The following is a 22,715-nucleotide window of genomic DNA, read 5'->3' as shown; positions in this document are numbered from 1 at the left end:
AGGGACAAGATTTTACGGGTTTTGCTGATTTGTTATTGTATAAGGTTTAAGGACCCACTCCAATTACATCGGCACTGTATTTTCTGATTTGCTGTCCACATTACCAAATGTTGTTCATTTCACTTTTTCAAAAACCAATAAACAAATAATAAAAAAAAAAAAAAAAAGATAGATATAGATAGATATACATACTGTACTTGTTACCTAATTGGCTGTTGCACAGCAATCCAAATCTAAATCCTAGTATATGCAAGTAGACCTGGCCAAATAAAGCTGATTCTGATCATGTCTAAACTTAAGCCATCAAAGTATAAATGAAGCTCACTAATGATCACCCTGTTACTAGAGTGAACACTATCTGCATACTGAAGAGTATTTATTAACAGTTTCTTATATAGCGCACACATATTCCGCAGCGCTTTACAGAGAATATTTGAACATTCACATCAGTCCCTGCCCCAGTGGAGCTTACAATCTATTTTCCCTACCACATGTACATGCACACACAGACATTCTAGGGTTAATTTGTTGGGAGCCAATTAACCTACCAGTATATTTTTGGATTGTGGGAGGAAACCGAAGTACCCGAGGAAACCCACGCAAGTACGGGGAGAATATACAAACTCTGCACGGTTAGGACCATGGTGGGAATCAAACCCATGACCTCAGTGTTGTGAGGCAGTAATGCTAACCATTACACCATCCGTACTGCCCCAAGAGTACTTGATTAATTTTTTTTTTGTTTTTGTTTTTATAAAGCATTTAATAAATCTGTATAACATTAAATAACATTCAGTCTATGAGCACAATCTGCAGATCTTAGAGAGGTGTACCGTTCCCAGACACTGCTGCCTAAGTAAGATTAAGCCGTTGTGTTGTATTGCCAGGAAACTGGGTCACCTTCTGTCCATTCAACAGGAATTAATGCAGATTATATAATGCATAGCTGAAATGGCTGTATTACAACAAGGGATATAGAAATGTATAATATAGAAGTTTAGAACTTCAAAAATATGTTGCAGTATATTGAATAAAAAAGCCGATCTTTCCTTATTAGTTGTACAGGACAGCTGAGTGAATGTATCCATCTTCCCTTGCATGACATGACTTCAGCCACAATATTAGTATCCTATGCAGTATCACCGTTATTTTCCTCTGCTGCTGAAAGGACTTCATCAGTGGCCAAGAGAATTATATGCCAGAAAAGAGCTTTGCGTCTTGGGTGGCTGCCTTGGAAAATGAATACATTAAAGGAATACATTTCAGTTGGCAAATTGTATGGTTAATGCTTGTAGTGCTTTTTAAGAGGTATGGTTCATACTTATCATTGTGGCAAGGTGATCACATGTAGCATACTAAGGAAACTGCCCAAAAGAACCACATGGCTTTAAATGGGGTCCTTTGCTTCTCTATACCTGTTTTATATGGATTTTGGATCCATTATCAGCTGCGCTTGTGGATTTACAGTTTCTCAGTACCGTTTTCTTCCCCACCCATCAGATCACATCACGCCTGAAATTTACTTGACCAATATCAGTCTCAATACCCTTGTCAGCCTTAAATCTTCTGCATTAAATTGAGGGGGGGGGAAGGGACGGGACTTGGTTGCCCTATAGCACAACCGGGCCCCAAAAAAAATCTCTGGTCACCATATTTTCACAGAAACTTTTCTGCTGAACTGAAAGTACCCCCTTTAAGTCTTTATTCGGACAAAAGTGACGTGTACCGATAATAATAATATGATTAATGTTCACTCTAGGATTATTTTAGGGCAGGGTGCTGACCACAAGACAGGGCACTTTTGTCAATTGGGAGGGCACATTTTAGATTAGAAATTCACATTAGAAACAAAAACAAACAAACAAACAAACAAAAAAATATATATATATAATACCAACTACAGGTGTCACTCAAGTCAATAATAGAAGTACAGAGACGGCGTTTGTTATCAACGTTTCATTTTCAAAACGAAAATTTCATCAGGATTCAAATACTTTGTATCCTGATGAAATTTTCGTTTTGAAAATGAAACGTTGATAACAAACGCCGTCTCTGTACTTCTATTATTGACCTGAGTGACACCTGCAGTTGGTATTGTATAAGTTCCCTTGTCCTGGCTACCTGGGGATTGGTGAGCACCGGGTCCAAGTTCTGGCTTGTTTGAATAGTGCCGGCTATATGCATATATATATATATATATATATATATATATATATATATATATATGTATCCCCAATATTCCAATGCGCGCTATAGCCTCTTTCAAAAAATATGTATACAATGTGTTGCAATTAGATGCTCGGCTGCCCACCACTAAGTTCCCTGAGGGATAGGGAACCAACAAAGCCCAATATTTTTACCCAATAGTGGTATGGCGCCTAAACCAAAGTCCAAATGCACTCTTGCACGTTCCACATCCAGTGAAGTAAGCAGGAGATGTGTTTCCAATAACTGTTTATTTTTCTTCAAAAGATTGTCAAGGTAAAAACGCTTGTAGAAAGTCCCAACGTGTTTCGTCTCATCCTACGTAGGATTGGGCTGAGGATGGGGTTTGTCCCCCGAAACGTCCCCAATACACCTTGTTTTGTTGATCAAGTTATACCATCTCCTGAGTGCAGTTTATTCCCCTGTGGGGGTTTGGACATCTATTGTATCTTTTTCGGGCACCAGGGGCAGCTGATTGTCTCCTGTGGAGTGCCGGCAGAGTTGGAGCTATATATATATATATATATGCCCATTACATATTGTGTAATCACAATAACACATTATGATACACACTGTAATACCCATTACACATGATGGCACACCGAAAGTTCTCAGTGGCATGTAAGCACGGTGGGGGGCAGTGTAAGGGTGCACAGTGCCACACACAAAAAGAGCAGGGTGCATTTTGAGGTTTTAAAAACGGGCAGGGTGCAGCATCTGGATTTGTCTTATATTTTATTTTGACCATTCGTCATAGTTTCTTTATCTTTTTTGATTTCCATAGTGGGATATGGCAAGGCATTGCAGGAATACATTGTAATATGAAATTGTAAATTAATTTTATCTTCTTTAAAAAAAAAATTTATTAAATAAATCGAAGATTGTGGGCTACAGAGGAAACATGGGTATTTAGCTGATAAACCAAATAAGTCCATGTATTTGGAGCATAGAAAATGTGTTCCTTACTGTGCATTCCCTTGCAGCCTGGTCCAGAAAATTAGACGTTCGGGTTTTTGGGGGCTTTTTTTTGCACATAACATAATTTGCTGGGTTTTTACAAAGGATGCAGCAGTACATATATTTCCTATAAATAGCGCTAAGAGTTCCTCATAATTTGTTTGTGCCTTCTCTTACCACATGATGATTTTATTGTTCTACCAGACTTTTTCATCAACATCCATTACTCATGTAGGTTTCCTCTTCCATGGTGTTTTGGGTTCATAAAGTGAGCTCCCATGTACTATAACCGTATGTTTCTTACTTGGACTTGGCTTGTTCTGTTTCCTGCCACCATATTGTGTATAAATGTACCAGATCTCCTGTTATTCAAAAGATGTGCTGGATGAATGTACTGCCTACAGCAGGCATGCCCAAAGTCAGGCCCGGGGGCCAATTGCGGCCCGTGCTGTCATTTCAAGTGGCCCTCCAGCTGGAAGCGGGCAGAGCATCAGATGTGGGAAGCACAGGACACTAAAGGTGGGGCCCCAGCGAGCGCGCCTTTACCTTGCTGTCTGCTGCAGTGAGGAGGTGCCGGCCGCCACAGTCAGATGTGTCTGGCGTCCTACCCCTGCTGCTGCAATCGTATATCACCCTACTTCACAATCACAGTGACAGCAGTGTTTAGGGAAGGGGGAAGCTTGCTCCCATAACATGCAGAGTGGAGGAGGGCAGCAGCGGGAGCCCAAGCATCTCCTGTCCTTGCAGTGCCTGCTTTGCCTCTTCTTCCTCTGACTCACACAAGGGGCTGGGAAACCTACAGAGAAGGGAGGAGGCAGACTGGGGGACATACAGTGAATGGGGCAGAGTGGAGTACATAGTGAATGGGAGTCATACATTGAAGGAGGGTCAGGCTTGGGGACATACAATGAATGGTGGCACTGATGGACATTAAGAGAACGGGGGCATGCTGTGGGACAGAGTGAATGGGTGCAGAGTGGGGAACATACAGTGAATGGGGGACATGCAGTGAAGGAGGGGCAGGCTGGGGGGATATGGAGTGAATAGGGGCAGAGTGGGGGACCATTCTGATGTGATTAATGATTCAAAGAATGTCAGGCTGAATGGTCGGCCCCCACACATTTACACTTCACCAAATCTGGCCCTCGTCGCAAAAAGTTTGGACACCCCTGGCCTACAGTATGTATCCAGACATTACTAAGTGAGCACAGATGGGGGTAAATTTACTAAAGTGTGAGTTTTTGACTTTTGAGATGTTGCCTATAGCAACTTTACTAAAGCTTCTAAAAATTAAGAGATGATGTGGGCCATAGCAACCAATCAAATCCTATAATTTTCTGGGATGCAATAGAGAATTGTATAGACCTCTTATTGGTTGCTATGGACAACATCACCTCTTTTCGTTTTCATTTTTAGAAGCTTTAGAAAATTTACCACAGATGCAACATCTCTTTTTTCTAAAAACTTACACTGTAGTAAATTTACTTTAGGGCCAGATGCACTAAGCTTCAAAAAATTATAAAGTGGAGAGTTATAAACAGCCAGCCAATCAGCTCCCACCTGTCATGTTACAGTCTAGGTTTGAAAAATGACAGGTAGGAGCGGATTGGCTGGTCGTATATCACTCTCAATTTTATCCTTTTTGAAGCTTAGTGAATCTGGCCCTTAGTCTTACAATAGAAGCTGCCACAATACACCTTTGGGCATCTCTATGCTATTACATTGGTTCTGTGCATAATATTGAGAGCCAGAAAAGACCAGATGATCCTAATGAAGCTCGTCACTGCAGGAATGGCAATGATATCAGACCATAAACATTGACCCATGCACACCAGCAGAGAACCTTTTGCTCAGGTCAAGCAACTAGACATGCAGGCTTCATCAGATCCCATAAGGTTGCATGTTATCAGATTGTGGCAGGGAATGTGGCTTGTGTTCTAACTTCATAGATTTTTTTTTATACTGGTTTTGTCTTCAGGTCGATGTGGATAAGTCAGGAGAGATACGCCTCATTGAGCTGGATGAGTCCCACAAGAGTGAGCACACAGTGTTTATTACACCTCCTGAAATACCTCACTTACCGAATGGGGAGGAGCACCCAAAGAAATACAGGTGAGTAGCAAATTCAATGGGATCTGTCATTGCTTTAATACTTAATATTCGTAGCATTTCTGTGAAGTATAGATATATGTAATTTGCTAACTCAATCCTCTTTTTAGATTGTATTTATGCATGGGATTATTTTTATTACGTTTATTAACCGGAATTTAAAAACCCATCAGTGTAATCAGTGAGGTCTGACGTTGGAGTAAAGGGCTGATTATTCTGATGAGAAGAGCTGGTTGATAATAGTAGATCAGACATGTCTTGTATAGCCAACGTTATAATTTTCTTGACCAATAACATTGGCTTTCAGTATTCACTGAAAGACAATGATGACCAATTTTCCTTTTGGCCCTTCTGAACGATATTGGTCAAAATATCTTTCAGTGTGTATGCTATGAATGATACCCACCGGTCGTTCATCAAGATTGTTCAACTACGCAGGCCTCTCAATTTATAGGCTTTTTTTGAAAGCTATCCAGACTAGCTAGATTGTTCATCTTTCGTCAACTCGTTCAGTGTGTATGCATCACAAATTTCATCAGGGATACTTGGGAAGTTCAAGGGAAATTGGTCATCATTGTCTTTCAGTCCATACAATGTCCAGTGGGTATGCATCTTAAGAAATTACCTACTATAGTGCATCTGTAGAGATCTGCTGTGATCCTCAGGGTAGAGATGTTTTTTTTGGAACAGTGCGGACTGAGCACATGACTTGAGAGAATAGGGAGCGGAATCGGGTTGGGTTAGGAGAGGCGATAAATGAGTGCAAAGAGTTAAATGGTAGTTGATTTACTAAATGCATAGCAGCAAATGCTAGAAGTCTCCAACACCTGTTCAGGACTAGAACTAATGTAAAATGACTGTTGGGTAGTGGGTGTAAGTTTAGCTTGTCTGGCTGAAAGTCATAATTGGGCGGTGAATTTGGAATATATACTTCTTCATTATGTAATCTACCACAGGGATATAGTGATCCGGGCCGGGCCCGTCAACATCACTGTTGGGGGCATTGCTGGGTTTCCCCCAAACGCACTAGTGGGGTCGTACAGCAAGCTGTTCTAAGAGGACACTGCTAGAGGGGCATGGTGCACTTTTCCCTTTAAAAATCAGGCATGGAGCTGCGCCCTGCTAAAACAGCCTAGTCTTTGTAGATGGTCAAAATATTAGGTGTTTAGATCTGTTTATTGCAATGTGCAAACTAGGATAGTAATAGTTTTATTTATATAGTGCTTTTCTCCAGCAAGAAACTGTTGCTTTACAGACAAACTATAAAAAACATATGAAGGATTTTGTATAACAGCATCTTGTAAGCCTCAGAGGAAAAAAAAATCACAGAGGGCAGTCATTTTGGGTAAAAAAATTCCAGGGATTATATTTATTATTATAATTTTATTTATAGGGCACCACAAGTGTTTTGCAGCGCCATATATTCCACCCATTAAAGGTACCAGAAGAGGCAGCCGTCTTGGTAGCAATGTGTAGGATTACCCTGCTGGGAATAAGCCGCCCCTAGTGTAGATTACACAAAATGAGGTAGTAACATTATTCTAACATCGCAGACAGGTCCATGTATATTTCATCCCATTCACAAGTGTACTAGGTAAGGCAGCCATGTTTGGCTGATAACCGGATGTGATGCATGCATAGTATTTGCACAGATCCCTAGTTAGATCACAATTGATGAAAGACATAGATCTCATTACAGAGAGTTTAGGGAACAGCAAACTCCCTGCCTCATAAATGAAAGCCTTTTTTTTTTTTAGCAAAACATGCCTTAAAGGTGACCTACTGTAAGTTTATTTTTTTTCTCTTAGTTACAATGGCTTTCCTGTTCTAACTTTGGATCTTTTTGATACTCCGGATGGGCTCTTGAAAATCCACAAACGTTCTGCCAAAATCACAGCTTCAAACAGTCCTTCTCCAATGTTTAGGAGAACAAAACAGGTATGTGCTGGGTGCTTTTGTTCTTCAAGTTCATAACCTACTAATGATTTGTAAGTCTCTCCAGAGGGATAAAGTACATCACACCAATGAAGACTTTATCACGTGCAGCATTTTACATTGTGTCTAGCATGCTGTTAGCCCAGTTTGTTTTGATTTGTAGCAAGTAATCTAATTTTAATGCACAAAAAATAAAACTTACATTTTGGGTGGTCTTGTTTGAAGAAGATGATAAATCTGCCGTCTCGACCTTCTGCAGGAGATCAGGTCTGCTCATAAAATAGCCAAGCAGTATTCGTCCATCCCCCAAATGTGGTCCAGATGTCTGCTGAGGCACTGCTACGGTCTATGGTTTATCTGCCTACCTGCCTATGTGAAAGTCTGCCATTCTAAAGTCAGGGCTCTGCGCACTGCGTATGATGTGTTGCGGAAAATGCATTTCAAGAAGATCGACTCTCCCGATGAGGTAATCCTGATGAATTTGGTGATCAGTAGGGCTCATTCAGAGGAAATCGGTCTGTTTTCACCATATATTTTATATTGTTATACATGCACGCATTTTTAAGTATTGTCATATGAGCTAGACCACTGTGACTGAATATTCCGTTATCTACCAGGTCTGTTACCGTGTTCTTATGCAGCTGTGTGGCCAGTATGGGCAGCCTGTTCTTGCAGTCAAAGTCTTATTTGAAATGAAGAAAGCTGGAGTACAACCCAATGCCATCACCTATGGGTACTATAACAAGGTAATAGTAATTGTACCCGGCAATTATGTCTACACCCCAAACCGTGAAATTAACGGTTAATCTTTTATTAACAACCTGATGCTCTTCTACTTAAATATGTTACGTTATGATTTTATACAACTCTATCTGTGTGGTGTTTGGACAGTCTACCTGTGCCTTTTGTGGGTTTCCTTGGGGTGCTCAGGTTTTCTCCCACAATCCCAAAAATATATAGGTAGGTTAATTGGGTTCCTACAAAAATGTAATCCTGTACATAGGCCTACTAGATGGGCAAAGTGGTTTTTATCGGCCATCAATATTTGTGTTTCTATGTATACATTACCTTTGACTGTCAAGCTAAATTTCTTTCAAATTAAATTTTTAGTTATTAAGGGATGTTATGGAAAATAGGCAAAACCTAAAAAATAAATAACTGTTACCCCTTCCCACGAGTCTTCTTGTTTATTTAATGCTTGTATGGGGGACGAGGGTGCAGTGCTAGGAAGGGGTATCCTGAAGCTTAGCAATGTTATCAAAGCCCTTTTCATAAGTCATTTGAGAAGACATAGACAGTACAGAAGACCTCCTGCTTGGGTATGTCATAGGCATTAGTTGACCACTGATTTGGGGATCTTTTTTTTTTATTTATTGGATTCCTGCCCAAATTCTACAGTTTAGGTGAATTTATGATTTAATCTGCATGTTAACTGCTTATTTCCTGTACAGGCTGTTCTAGAAAGTGTGTGGCCCTCCGGGAATCGAGGAGGCTATTTTCTGTGGATAAAGGTGAGGAATGTGCTTCATGGAGTAGCCCAGTTCAAGAGAGCCTTGAAAAAGCCACATTCCTCAGCACCACATGCTACACCCTCAGGTAAATCCACACAATCACTTTACAGTGGCTCATTAGCGTGGATGAGTGTGTGTCTCATAGTGAGTAATACTGTTTCATTTTTCACAATTATTTTTCTTATTACGTTATTTTATATAGCGCATACATATTCCGCAACGCATTCGCTTCACCAGTGGCGCTTACCATCTGTTTTCCCTACTACATGTTCAGACACTTACATTAGAGTTTTCATTATACAGTGGTGACTTAAATATCAATAAGTTCTTTTATTAGTATTATGATTATTAATCATTTTTTTATTGTGCATTATATAATACATATAGTCCCCATAGAGTTTACTGTTCTGGGTGTATAATTCTTGTCTCTACGGTATGGTTTACAATAAGATGGCAGTGACCTGGATGCAGTCAGCCATGGTAGTTTAGACAGCTCCATTGACATGAATGCGACGGAACCTCCACCATACAGCACCGATGTGACCAGCGCAGACCCAGCTGATGACCGATCTAGTACTGGTGTGTAGTTTGTTTTTCTGCTATTTGTTAATGGATGCTGACATATGGGATATGTTCTTCCTGGAAATGTAAAGTGGTTTGTGATTTACCACTTGGTTCTTTTAGGTGGCCAGTCCGATCTAGGTTACAGTTCTCTATCCAAAGAAGAAGTTCGCAGAGGAGCTGTACATGATATACAGGAGGAAAAGGAAGACTCCAGAGGGAGCGACTCCAGCTCATGTATGTACTCACAAAAATGTACAAAATCAGGTCAGAATTGCCAAAAAAAGTGTGTGTGTGTTAGATATATTGGTGACATTGACTTTATCTAAAGAGGCAGTATGATGACATGTTAAGATGGGGAAATTACACCTGCCACATGGTTATTGCACGATTCGATGTTGCGACCAATGGCATGACTTAAGATAATAGCCCTGATGTGCAAGTGGGTGTCTCAGTATTCTTAGAATCGGCCGCAGTATTAGCATAAATATGTTGTTGAGGCAGTTGACACGGCCACAGATGCATGTATCTATAAATCAGGCCCACAATGTCTTATCTTAATCATTTGATAATATGGTCTTTTCAGTGTCTGAGTCAGAGAGTTCAAAGGGCAGCCGGGATGGCCTCACACAGTTGCTCAGCCCCACTTCTCAGACTGAAAAGAGCACATCCACTATAGTTCGGAGTGACCTCAAAACAGACAGCAGCCTGGCTGACACAGTTGCGGATGGTGAGTAGACATTGCCATATTGCATTCTTACAATTACTCATGAAGAAACATGGACACCACAAAGCCATTACTTAGTTCATATGTACAATATTCACAGTTTGCATGGATTGGGACTTTATAAATAACAGAAACAGAATTTGATGATGGATCAGAACCATATGGTCCATCCAGTCTGCCCTTTAGGGTTACGGTGTTGGAGTTTGTTTACTGGATTGGGTTGGGGTAATAGGGGTATGGTAAGATGTTTAACACACTGAGTGACACCAGTAACCAGATTTAATTTCTACATGGTAATACAGAGATCTTGGTTACATATATTTATACAAATATATGAATAAGCTCCAAGCCCTCATTAAGGCTTCTCTGTATTGGGGGTCCCTATTGTTATATCTAGGTGCGGGGTGAATATACATGGAACAATAGTACAGTATGTAAAGTAATAAGCATGTTCTATGCACATGGTGATGCCTGTAAATGCTAAAAACTCCACCACCAAATAAGATACAGAACGTCTCTGTCTGTCGTAATCCAGTGTCAACATCTTCCACTGAGTTCCAACAATTCTAGATATATTTGAATGTATGTAAATGGAACACATTGTGACCCTCAATAGATACATACAGTATGCAAACGTATCCTTTTCTTTGGGCTGATTTCAGGTAGTGTTGCAGGCCTTCTGTTTGCACCCTCTTTTGAAGAGCACAGGGAGGTTCAGATCTATCAAAGCTGGAGTTTGCGGAAGAGGCACAGAAGTGCTATGGAGCCAGGTTTGCAAAATCACTTGGAATGGGAAACCAGAAGTAGACACTACAGCCAAGAAAATCTTTCAGGTTTGATGATCACCGGGACTGCCCAGGAAGCAAAAGCTGATACAATTCTCAATAAACTGGGTGCGGATGCAAAAATACTCAGTGGCGCTTTCCAAAAAAGTGTTACTCGACCAAAGACCTTGGATATCAAAAGTCACTCTCCCCGTAAGGACAATGCAAGTCTAGTGAAGGAGTGGAGTGATGAAGAATCTCCAGTCGGTGAGGAGGGGTACACAGACAAAGCCGACTCACCGGTGATTTTTGATCTTGAAGATTTGGACAGTGACACTGTTGAAAGTAAGCCCGTAAAACCTAATGGCAGAATAGGAAAGTCCCGAGAGCGAGCCATGAGCACGAGCTCTTTAACACCAGTGTTCGTGGACAAGTCCGTTGAGAAAACTGATGTAAAAGTTGGATTGGATCCCCTTTCAATGCTAGCAGCAGAGACTAAGCAGGAAGAAGTTGTTGAGGAGGGGGGGGAGATGAGCCTATTGACACCATCTGCTAAAAGAGACCTTGCGGAGGAGATAGAAATGTACATGAACAACATTAGCAGTCCGCTGTCCAGTAGAGCTCCGAGCCTGGACTTGCAGAGAAACACTACTGATCAGTACAAAACCTCCAAAACTATACCGCTCTTTAGGCGCTCCAGTCTTCCCTCAACTCCCCCACAAGTACATAGGTTACCAAAGTCAAAAACATACCACATAAAACATGGAGAGAGAAGCCGGGGCAGGCTCTGGTCCTCTCCCGTAGACTCTGTAGGAAGTGCACAAACAGAAAGCCACCCAGAATCTGCCCTTACCTTGAGGTCTCCAACATCCTTTAACTTTGATGCACTCCTGACACCCAAGCTCGATGTATTGAAGAGCAGCATGTTCACCGCTGGTAAAGGAGTTGCTGAGAAGGCCACAAAGTGGTACTCGAAGATCACCAACTATGGCCCATTAAAGGTAAGACCTTTAAATTATTTGACTGAAGTGCAATTTTATTTTAACAACTTGCCTGGCATCATCACGTCCGGCGCAATCATGCCAATTTGGGCTTTTCCTGATCACTGTGTGGTCCGATCACAAAGCAGGAGTAGTACAGACAACAAAGGGCAATAAGAGCAGCTGAAAGGATCATTTGTGTTGATTTCCCCCTAGTCAGGATTTATATTACATGAGATTTAGCAGGAGGACAAGTTATATCTTGGCAGATTCAAATCTTTGATTTATTTCAGTTACTATTATCTGTTAGGCGTTCTAGGTCATGCTGGGTTAAAACTTCAAAGACACCCCCCCCATGCAATGAGTCCTGTTGGAGAAAGTGTGCTATATAAATAAAACGTACTTGCAGTGCTTCGGGCAAGGTGACACGTCACTATTCTCAATCATAGTCATTTGTGTGTTTACCATTGTCATGTCCACCTTTTGTGTTTGTCAACCTATCGTATGTCGATTTATATAGGGTCAATCGATTTGACTGTCTAACTAAACACATTGGAAACCATCTCATTAAGTTAAGTTGCCCATAATGAATTGGCAGGCCACAAATGACTACCTCCAATGTATGTAGGCGATGCCACTCTTACAGAAACAAATGCTTTAATATGATGATTTTCCTGTAGGATCAGAATTGTGACCGGGCGAGCCTGTCTTCAGGAGGTGCTGGGGATGCAGAATCCTTCTCTATTAATGAAGACGACTTTGAGGGTGTTAACACTCACCATGACAATGATCTCTGTACTGGCAACAACTCAATGGGAGTAAGCAGAACCAGCCTGGAGAGCAACACTTCCCAAGAGGGTACCGCAAAGCAACTGTACAACAGCGGTGAGCATGAAAAGGCAGCCATCCAGAATGGGAAATTGACTGGGTGAGGATTTCGATTCATAGCCTTCCTGACCAATGTCGTCCCTTTATACATAGGCTCCCCTTCCAGGATCTCTCTAAACTACAAATCGGATCTTCTTTCTTCCTGCAATTCCAGCAGTAGCAGTGTCTTCCAGAACTATGCCATGGAGGTGAGTGGCTGCTCTTTCTTTAGTATTTCTTTACAGCAGCGGTTCCCAACCCTGTTCCTCTAGTACCCCAATAGTGCACGTTTTCCAGCTCTCCACACAAAATCATAAATTAAATAATTAGCTCACCTGTAGATCTTTAAAATGTGACATTGGTGCACTGGGCAAAATATTTATTTCCCAAAACTGATTACTCAGGTCTTTGCATGCAGAGTATATACTGACTGAATTTGCATGTAGCCCACAAATACTGGACAGCTTTATGTTTATGCCGCAATTTAGACACATGATTGATATGCTTCCTCCGCAGGTCCTAATTTCCAGCTGCTCCCGATGTCTAACATGCGATTGTCTTGTACACGATGAAGAGATTATGGCAGGCTGGACAGCAGATGACTCAAATCTCAACACCACGTGCCCGTTCTGCGGCAGCCCCTTTCTACCATTCCTAAATATTGAAATCCGAGATTTACGTCGCCCTGGTCGGTGAGGAGCAAGAAAGTGTTTCTATTACCCATGCAACTGACAAAATTGCATCAAAATCTAACCAGGATTTATTTCTCATGTGTCCTAGGATTTTGAAAGCTGATATATTTTTAGCTTCTACTTCTATTTAAAGGGGCAGATGAAGTTAGTGGCAGAACTTGCGGCACAGGAGAGCAGCCTCCTGGTTGGGGCTGGGAGAGCAGCCTTCCTAAGTTATTCAGGGGACGATGTATGAAGCATTGATAAGGGAGGAGAAGTGATGAAGTGCCTGGTACTTTATCACCGGCCAATCAGCTCCTAAGTACCAGACACTTTATCACTTCTCCTTCCTTATCACTGCTTAATACATCTACCCCTCAGTCATTTATCTATTTACAATTGTGGTAAACCCACTTATAGCTCCTGGGACAAGTTTCCAGAGCTATGAAATTAATCCGCACGGTAAGCCCTAGAGCAGCCCAACCTGTGGCTCTACAACTGTTGTGAAACTACACATCCCAGCATGCCCTACCACAGTTTTAGCATTCCCTAACAGCAATACTGTGGTAGGGTATGATGGGTTGTGTAGTTTCACAACATCCAGAAAGCCGCAGCCTGCTCTAGAGGGGGCAAATCTGCATTAAGTGCTTATCGCTTGTGGTAAGGGGCAGTGATTGACTAGCTCAGGGCAGAGCTGCCACCATGGCTAATTGAATTTGCCCCTTAGAGGCACACACTTTTGTACCTTTTATTTAGAACTTGTGGTATTATCTGCAAATGTATCTGATATGAACTATACGGACCACAAATGTATGTGTTAGGCTTCCATTGTCCTTTGCGATCAGCTGAGCATATTTGGAATGGATCCAGATTTTAACTGCTCCTAGCTAAAAATGCTGTGTGGGCAAACATGGCTCAGATCACAGACTGGTCACGTATGTGGCTAAATACTGAGATCCTTATGTGCATGACCAGCTTTTGACATTTTTAAAATCTATAATTATTGTAATCTCTCTGCCAGATACTTCCTGAAGGGCAGTCCATCTGCAGAAAGCATGCCGCAGCCTACGGTTTCCTCTCAGAGGCCTAAGCCTGCCGTTATTACACCTGCTTTTTCTCTCGCACCATCTAGGTAAGTACACATTTTGGGGCTTTTATTGCTGTGGTTGTAGATATGTGTCTGCACCAGAACTAGCACTTACAGTTCGCTCTCCTGTAGGCACAGGCTGTGTCCTTAACAGTTATTGACATGCATGTTTTTAATTTAAAAGGCAACATACAATATATCTGTTATAAATGTAATAATGTTGTCCATTGTGCCATTTATTTCTATTTTTAGTAATCACTATAAAGTGCCTTAGCAGTGGCTACTTAAATTGCAAAACAGCAGGTAGAAGAGGTAGTCTGCACTGCTGTGACCGCTTGCACTGGCCGCCAGGGAGAGTATTGCAACACAGAGTACCAGGAACACTCTCATTCAGTTCCTCATACCGTAATCGCTGCATACAGAGTACATATTTAGTGTTCTGTTCTGCTTCCTTATATGAAGAGAACAGTCTGAGGCTTCCCACAGCAAACTTTTCCTATTGACTATATTAGGGCTCTCCTGCTTTTGCTAGGACATTTAGATCCGTGTATGAGTACGGCGTTCAAATCACAGACGTTGATTACAGTGTGTTTGAAAGTCTACTGGAGAGGACTGACCTTAACATCTCTGTGAGAGATGCACAAAAGATATGCTAAAAAATGCCTCGCTCCCATTTGTTATATATTGTTAAAAAAATGTTGTGTAAAAAAAATTATATTTCCTATATAAGGTAGACCTTACAGGTCATTTATAATGAATACAAATGTTTGCTTGCCAATTTTCACACCTATTTTGACAAATTTGATTGGCACTCAAAGGTTTATGGCAAAAACTGTACCAATAGCGATCATTCTCCTAGCCGGAGTAACATATTAGTGTATTTACTACACGTACGAGTCACAATCAGTTATTTTATGTGCAACTTTGCTGTTATGAATGGATTGCACCCTAAATACATTTATAAGAGTACTAATAGAGCGCTTGGATACATTGGAACAACCCCTGAGGAAGTCTATATGACTAAACGCATTCGGTTGTGATCTGTTTTGCCACACTGTGTCTGGGCCTATGAAGCAACTCTGAAAAACCTGTTAAATTGTCTGCATTTTGAAATATTCGGAAGACACTGGTCACATGTTTTTAACGTTGCTGATATTGTGAATACTCTGTATTTACATTTTTTTTTTTGTTATTGTGATTCTTAAGAAAATATTATATTATTAAAACTAAATCGGCCAAATGTGTTTTAGGTGGTACACGACCACAGCGCCCTCTTGATACTTCTCTGTATGTATGTATGTATGTGTGTGTGTTTATATATATATATATATATATATATATATATATATATATATATATTACAGAGGAAAAAGGGGCGCTCCATAGTGCATGTAAATGATGTTTAATAGAGCATACACACTCCAACATAGATAAAAGCAGTACCATATAAAAAACTGCTGTGGGCTGGTTACCACAAGATGTTAAACAAATACCCAAGGCACACAGCTCCTGATGAAATGCTCACCACCACCGATGGGAGGGATACCGCACACGCTGGATTGCGCTGCCGGGACTACTGACCGCTCGACGGGGAGACAGACACCAGGCGTGGCCTGTGATACCCGCGTCTCACCACACCCTGTCTCCAGCCTGGTGTCTGTCTCCCTGTCGAGCGGTCAGTAGTCCCGGCAGCGCAATCCAGCGTGTGCGGTATCCCTCCCATCGGGGGTGGTGAGCATTTCATCAGGAGCTGTGTGCCTTGGGTATTTGTTTAACATCTTGTGGTAACCAGCCCACAGCAGTTTTTTATATGGTACGAGCAACTGCTTTTATCTATGTTGGAGTGTGTATGCTCTATTAAACATCATTTACATGCACTATGGAGCGCCCCTTTGTTCTCTGTATTTTCTAGATATCCATTCATCCTGACCCTGGATGCCATATTTATTCAAAGGGAGCTGCAGGTCTAACTGTGGACTTTGGTGACTTTTTATTTGGAATTCCTATTAAGGTTTTTTTGCTGGACCAAATTTGGACACTACATATTGAGCGCAGCTCACAAGTACTTTTTTCCATATATATATATATTATTGCTGGGCAATAACGCGTTAACGCACCAGCACCTTAACGCAGATGAACTTTTTTAACGCCGTTAACGCTGGGAGGGCGCCCGGCGGCAGGGGTAGTGGCGTCGCGAAGGCGCAGGGTCTCTGACAGCAAAACAGAGATCCTGCGCCTCTCCAAAAATGGCCGCCGCCAGAGAGAAGACACGCTAGAAGTACTTCTGTACCTCTAGCGGCTGTCTCCTCTGCTGCTGTGGCCATCTTTGGAGGGTCGCTGAGTCTCTACTGTCAGAGACAGACTCTGCGCAGGCTAGTAGGGAGGCACTGGTTGTTTCTGCTGCCTAGCCACGTTATGATAATTGAGGAAACAACATCGTGAACAGTCTGCCAATACCGTTTCAGTTACTACACCTACGTTCAAAAGTTTAGGGTCACCCAGACAATTTTGTGTTTTACATGTAAACTGACTTTTATTTATCAAAAGAGTTGCAAAATGAATACAACATATAGTCAAGACATTGGCAAGGTTAGAAATAATGATTTTTATTTCAAATAATTTTGTCCTTCAATCTTCTTTGGTTGTCGTAGTTGTTTGGCAAACTGTCACCTTAGCAATGGCTACAAATATTTTTCTTACTTTGTCTATTGTAGCAATACACAATCTGAAGACTCTCATGTCAGGATTATACAGATACCAACAGGAAGGAAAAAGAAAGATCTCAATGAATCAACCACTCCAAGTCTCCCGGTAGTGAGAAGCATCAGTACGTTCAGCCCACTGGATGAGAAGCCATCTTGCAAACTGAGCCATGTTTCGACTGGCAGCCTACCTACTAACTTTCAGACATCCGCTGTATGTGACCCAGTAATTGCTCATTAACAATCACATGTCACATTAATGTCTGGGGAAAACATTAAAAAGGCACTTGCTAAGTAAAGGAGCATTTCATTTTAGGTTATAAAAGTGCGAGATGCCTGGTTTTGTGCAGTTGCTCATTTCTACATGGAATACTGATATTAGGGTGTGATGGGTGGCCTGAAAAGCCAGGTAGCGTAATTGTCATGTGTGTTCATATTCAAAAGTAAGATTTTGCTGTGGAGTCCTAGAACTATAAAGGAGTCTATAGGGTGAAAGGTGCATATTAATGGGAGCGTTCCCCCAACAGGAAAATTCTATCTTCGTTCCTTACAAAAGGACTTACAGTAAAGGTGTTTTGGAGGTGCTGATAGTTGTTGCCCTATGCATTTGATCACACTCTCTTTTGCATGTCAAACTACGAACACCAATGTAACACAATAGTGACACCATTTATTACCCCTTTCAGCGTCAGTGCTGGAGATTAGGGGGACTTGTCCTCCGCATGTACTACAATAGTGCGAGGATGAGTCAGACTACAGAATCATGAGTATCCTTGTTGGAAAGAGGAATTTGGGGAAGCAATTTTGTGAGGATCATGTATGACCCACAGAATAAACCCCTACAGACCCCTCTAGTAGCCCTGGCATGAGGGAATATCTCCCCAATGCCAGTACCCTTATTTGAAAAAGGGGCATTCCCTCTCCCAAATGATGTGGCACCCTTAGTAGTTATTTCTAGGTGATCCTATCTGATCAGCACTATACAGGGAACGTTTCTTCTTCACATCTGTTCTTGTCTTCTTGGAGCTGAACACTCACAAGGGTTATCCAGCCAATGAGCCTATTGTGAGCAGGTTTTCTCTGTCCAAAAATATCACCCCAAGTAAACCAATGTAGAAATGGATAACATGCAAACCCCACACAGATACATAACTAGTGTGAATTGCACCCATATCCCCGGCACTGTGAGACCGCAAAGCTGACTAAGGTGCTGCCCTGCTATATTAGCTTATTGACCCAGCTAATGAGTACTTTTTGCTAGTTACTAAATGTTTTTAATCTTCATTTAACCATATATTTATATAACAAGTTGTTTGCTAACTTCAAATGCCTGTATACTTCATGCGGTTTCATTGTGAATGTCTAATGCTTCTTTTCCCCTCCTAACATTTGTACTCTGGATTCTTGCTATTAAAACCAGGACTCGCTGGAGTGGAGGCTATCGCACCCTGAGCCAATCACTGTCCCTTACCTTAGCCCCCTTGTTGTGTGGAAAGAACTGGAAAGCTTATTGGAGAATGAGGGTGACCCGTCCATTACGGTTCCTGGTTTTGTAGACCATCACCCTATAGTTTTCTGGAATTTGGTGTGGTACTTCAGGAGACTGGATCTTCCTAGCAATCTCCCCGGATTAATCTTGTCCTCCGAACATTGCAACAAGAATTCCAAGGTAGATGCAGCCTTGGATTGTGACATTCCTTCTCTGTGTTTGGGGTGGCTGGTGTACATTATAGTTACATAAATAATAGGCCCCAGAACTCTGGCAAGTAGTAAATCTAATTTCTATACTTCTGGCAAAAACTCCTAGGGGGTTATACAGATTTGATTGCACATTCGCAGGTTGGGCAAAAACCTATATTTTTGCAAGGTTATTGCACAGGGTGGGATTTCACTCTGGCTGGATGGCGTATACCTGATTGCAGCATGTGAACAGGTCTGAATGACCCTCCCTAGTTAAGGAGATGTTGATTGTCCTGTGCACTTGTCTTACTGCAGATCCCTCGGAGCTCAATGTCAGAGGATAGCAAACATGTACTTATACAAGTCTTATGGGACAACCTGAAACTTCACCAGGATCCACGGCAGCCTCTGTACATTCTGTGGAACATTCTTAGTAAGTTTCCTGGTAAATTTGTTATTTTAAATGAATCTGTGGATGCACATTTTGATGACTTTTAATCTTGTCTTATCTACAGGTCAAAACTGCACTGTAGTTTATGAGAGTGAGTTCTAAGTGTTAGATGGGGCTTTCTGGTGGACTCTTTCTGGTTATGCATGTCTTGTCTGTCTCCTGGGAAGTCATGTGATGTGACCTGTAATTGTTCTTATGAGATCATCAGATCCTCTATGTATACAGCATCTTGCGATCGAACACGGGCAAAAGTTTAATGTGTATGTCATGGGCGTGTGTTGGCAACAATATTTACATTTATGTAGGAATCGTACTAGCACACAAATCTCGCAGGGATCTATTGTGGAGCACAGCATTAACCTCATGTTTTGTTACCTTAAATAGCCTCCTTGTAAATTAACTCCTAAGTCTGTGTAACAACTGTATTGGAGGATGTAGTACAGTGCCAGCTATAGATCAGTGTTTGCCAGTCGCCCATCCGGTAAATTCTGCAGGTTTTTTGTATTAATTTACATGATTTATGTTTTATATCGCCTGCATCTTGTTATACTTAAGGGCTGTATATGGAATCTGGTTCTCTCCTGTATATGCAGTTGTGTGGTTATTTGTGAGTTCATGTCTGTTACATATTTTCAAATGTAAAACTTTTTGTTTTCATTAAACTGAAGCTGGCCACTCACCTCAAGATTTATTGTTCCAACCAGCCTAAATGGACAATAAGGGGGTATTCAATATGTGCATCGGGAAATATGGTCACTCACCTATTCAATACTGTTGTTAACGACATTGAAGGCTGTTAGATCTGTCTTTTTTTTTTTAAGTCATATCTGTTTTGATGGAAACGGACGCAGATTGTCAAACATGAGGCCATTTTCCGACAACTTGCGGACTTTCCGACACTCTGTACATTGAATACCAACTGTCCATGTACTATTGGATCAGACTAAAAACACCCGGGATACTGATGTCGGGACGTTGCGACAGTTGGAATCCCGGGTTGAATACCGCCCTAAATCTTTTGGTGTATGGCCAGCTTAACTTGCATTATTGTGACCAAGTAAATAGATCTGCAGACCTGACTTGTGTATTATGATCTTTGAGCAGACACTGAGCTAATGAGTTGGCCAAGGTTTTTCTCTTAAACAATATGCATGCTTAAAGCTGTCGCCGTATACAGACATTTAGCTTTCTGCGGCTAATTAATTATGACTATGTGTTGGTTGATTTTTTTTTTTTGGGCCATACCTTCTATTATTTCATTCGCAAGAGTTTTTCTGGGCACCAACTAAACCATTTTTCTTCCATGATGGTGTCAAGTGCATTGTGTTACTGAGTTTTTAGACTGTCCGGGTCCTCCTTTTTTTTCCATCTTTGTGGGTACCTTTTGGTGGTAGTGCAGGACTTGTTTATTTATTCATACTTTGCCTAGGCATAATGTGGGTAGTCAGTGTATGCAGTCCCTGCTGCTCTCGCACGGATTGCTTTCTGCTTCTATTAGTTTCACCCCATGTGCTGGAAACAGGTGTATGGTCAATTACTAGAAGTCCAGTTTCCAGTATATGTTCTTCCTGAGGCTTTTGTTCCACACCTAGCAACCACAGGTGTTTCTTCTGAAGGCCAAGATCCTCTGATGACTGGGTTTGGTGAAGCCCTTGTTAGCTCTGTTTGACTTTAGAGTCTCAGCACAAACTCATTTAGAAATGGAATAAAGTCCCCTATCCTCTGTCCAGGCAGGTCATCATTATGTCTCCCTAAGCATGTCAGTCTTTTGTTTGGTGTATGGGGCGAAAATCTTAGCTATCAGCAGCCTTTCAGTATTTGGGAGTGCATTAAACATTAGCACCCTTTCCATCTGAGTAAACCTGTGGGATTGTTCAGTGGGAGGAGTCAAGTTGTTGTTAGTGCCTTGAGACTTTTGTCTTGTGTACTTGTTGCCTCTTGCACCAATTTTCCTGAGGGAGTTTTAAAAAAGCGTTCCAGTCAACCTGTAGCCCTATCCTGACCGTGGATGGTAAGGTACATGGGCATTCCCAAAATGGTGGAGGGTTTTACCAAGGCATGACCAAATCCTGGCAGAGAATTGTCTAAGCACAACTAAGAACCTGCCTGATTCATTCTTGGACCCTTCTAGATCTAGAACCCTACCTGGTGCAGATAAAGACCAGAAAATCCCCATGGTGTTCACTCATGTCTGTCCATTTAAATGCAAATAAATGGATTTGAAAGTCCTTTTGTCTCTCAGGCTTGTTTAGCTGAGAGTAACTGCGAAATGCTCACTAGTAATCATAATCTCTGGTAAATGTTGGTATTATGGAAAATAAATTGAAGTGCTATAGAGAGATTACACTGATTGCTGTGCTCCGGGAACTCACCAGACTGAACTGATGTGTACACACATTCTACTTCTGTGACCGGTTCCATATAGGGAATTATGCTCAGCACAGTAATAGCTAATACAGCTTGTCTTGGTTCTGTTCATGGGCTCATGGTACCTTATCTTACTGCAGCCCAGGAGCACCCGCTGGCCATTGCACAGAGCAAGGAGGAGGAGACTTACGATAAGGAATTTCTCCAAGGTCTAGTCAGGAGCATCAAGAACAACAATGTGTATGGTCCCATGAGCCAGATACTTCAATCTCTACAGCACAATCCAAAGAACATAAGACAGAGGTACTGCTTATATATCATTTATGATCTCAATGGGCAGTGATCCTAGTGAGGGCTAATTATAATGCACCCAGTAGAGCCCCTGCATGCTGTACATGCCCCAAATATTTGCTATCCGTTAAAATTGCTGTTGACTATTCTGCCTTAAGCCCCGTGTACAGTGGCCAACTTTCCCTGCTGAGCGATCTAGTTAGCACACATCGCTCAGCACACATCGCTGGATAGCCCCGCATACAAAGCATTGTGTGCTGAGCGATCTGTGCTAACCTCAGTTTCTTGATGCACATGCAGCACTATCTAACTAGATCTTGACTGAGTGTATGCTCCTTATATTGGTAAGGTTCTGCAGTATTGCTGATTTGTGTTAGTGGTTTCTAGAGATAATAAAGCTCTGTCTTTATGACTACAGCAGATGTTTCATCCTCCTTCCTTTCTATTGCAGGAGTTTGTACAGAGAAATTCTCTTCCTGTCTCTTGTAGCACTTGGGAGAGAGAACATTGATATAGGTGAGAATTGTGTGTATTTATCCTCACTCGGGGGTGAATTTATGAAGCTTGGAGAAGTGTTATCTATCCCCATAAAGAACGTTATGAGCAAGGTGATAATGGTTCAGCCAATCAGCTACAATATGTAAATTGACAGGTAAGAGCTGATTGGCTGAACCATTATCACCTTGCTCATAACGTTCTTTATGGGGATAGATAACACTTCTCCAAGCTTCATAAATTCACCCCTCGGTCTGCTCCATAACTTCCCTTCTAGGTTTGTATAGATGCCATAGGATACATGACACATAATGGGATGGTATCAGGCTCCCGCACATGCCAGTGGTCACACGAC

General features: G+C 41.6%; 1 protein-coding gene across 6 annotated transcripts in view; it reads left to right on the top strand.

Moving 5' to 3' along the window:
* The window catches only part of DENND4A (DENN domain containing 4A), a 98,966-nt gene that overhangs the window by 71,806 nt on the left and 4,445 nt on the right, over nucleotides 1-22,715 (top strand). For 3 of the 6 annotated variants that reach the window (XM_083184337.1, XM_083184334.1, XM_083184336.1), the window contains 19 exons: nucleotides 5,141-5,274; nucleotides 7,080-7,209; nucleotides 7,466-7,672; nucleotides 7,824-7,952; nucleotides 8,658-8,802; nucleotides 9,168-9,296; nucleotides 9,402-9,515; nucleotides 9,865-10,008; nucleotides 10,668-11,770; nucleotides 12,430-12,634; nucleotides 12,731-12,825; nucleotides 13,133-13,308; nucleotides 14,309-14,419; nucleotides 17,089-17,290; nucleotides 18,497-18,745; nucleotides 19,072-19,189; nucleotides 19,272-19,298; nucleotides 21,715-21,877; nucleotides 22,317-22,381. In XM_083184337.1, coding sequence (XP_083040463.1) covers nucleotides 5,141-5,274; nucleotides 7,080-7,209; nucleotides 7,466-7,672; nucleotides 7,824-7,952; nucleotides 8,658-8,802; nucleotides 9,168-9,296; nucleotides 9,402-9,515; nucleotides 9,865-10,008; nucleotides 10,668-11,770; nucleotides 12,430-12,634; nucleotides 12,731-12,825; nucleotides 13,133-13,308; nucleotides 14,309-14,419; nucleotides 17,089-17,290; nucleotides 18,497-18,745; nucleotides 19,072-19,189; nucleotides 19,272-19,298; nucleotides 21,715-21,877; nucleotides 22,317-22,381 — 3,646 coding nt within the window. Of the gene's footprint in view, nucleotides 1-5,140; nucleotides 5,275-7,079; nucleotides 7,210-7,465; nucleotides 7,673-7,823; nucleotides 7,953-8,657; nucleotides 8,803-9,167; nucleotides 9,297-9,401; nucleotides 9,516-9,864; nucleotides 10,009-10,667; nucleotides 11,771-12,429; nucleotides 12,635-12,730; nucleotides 12,826-13,132; nucleotides 13,309-14,308; nucleotides 14,420-17,088; nucleotides 17,291-18,496; nucleotides 18,746-19,071; nucleotides 19,190-19,271; nucleotides 19,299-21,714; nucleotides 21,878-22,316; nucleotides 22,382-22,715 lie in introns of those variants that run through there. The other 3 variants (XM_083184339.1, XM_083184335.1, XM_083184338.1) reach the window with 2 other exon arrangements.

The sequence above is a fragment of the Crinia signifera genome, chromosome 4 (genome assembly GCF_055691185.1).
Source record: "Crinia signifera chromosome 4, ASM5569118v1, whole genome shotgun sequence".
Classification (NCBI taxonomy): Eukaryota; Metazoa; Chordata; class Amphibia; order Anura; family Myobatrachidae; genus Crinia; species Crinia signifera.
The sequence above is the reverse complement of the archived record's forward strand: the minus strand, read 5'-3'. Positions and strand labels throughout refer to the sequence as shown.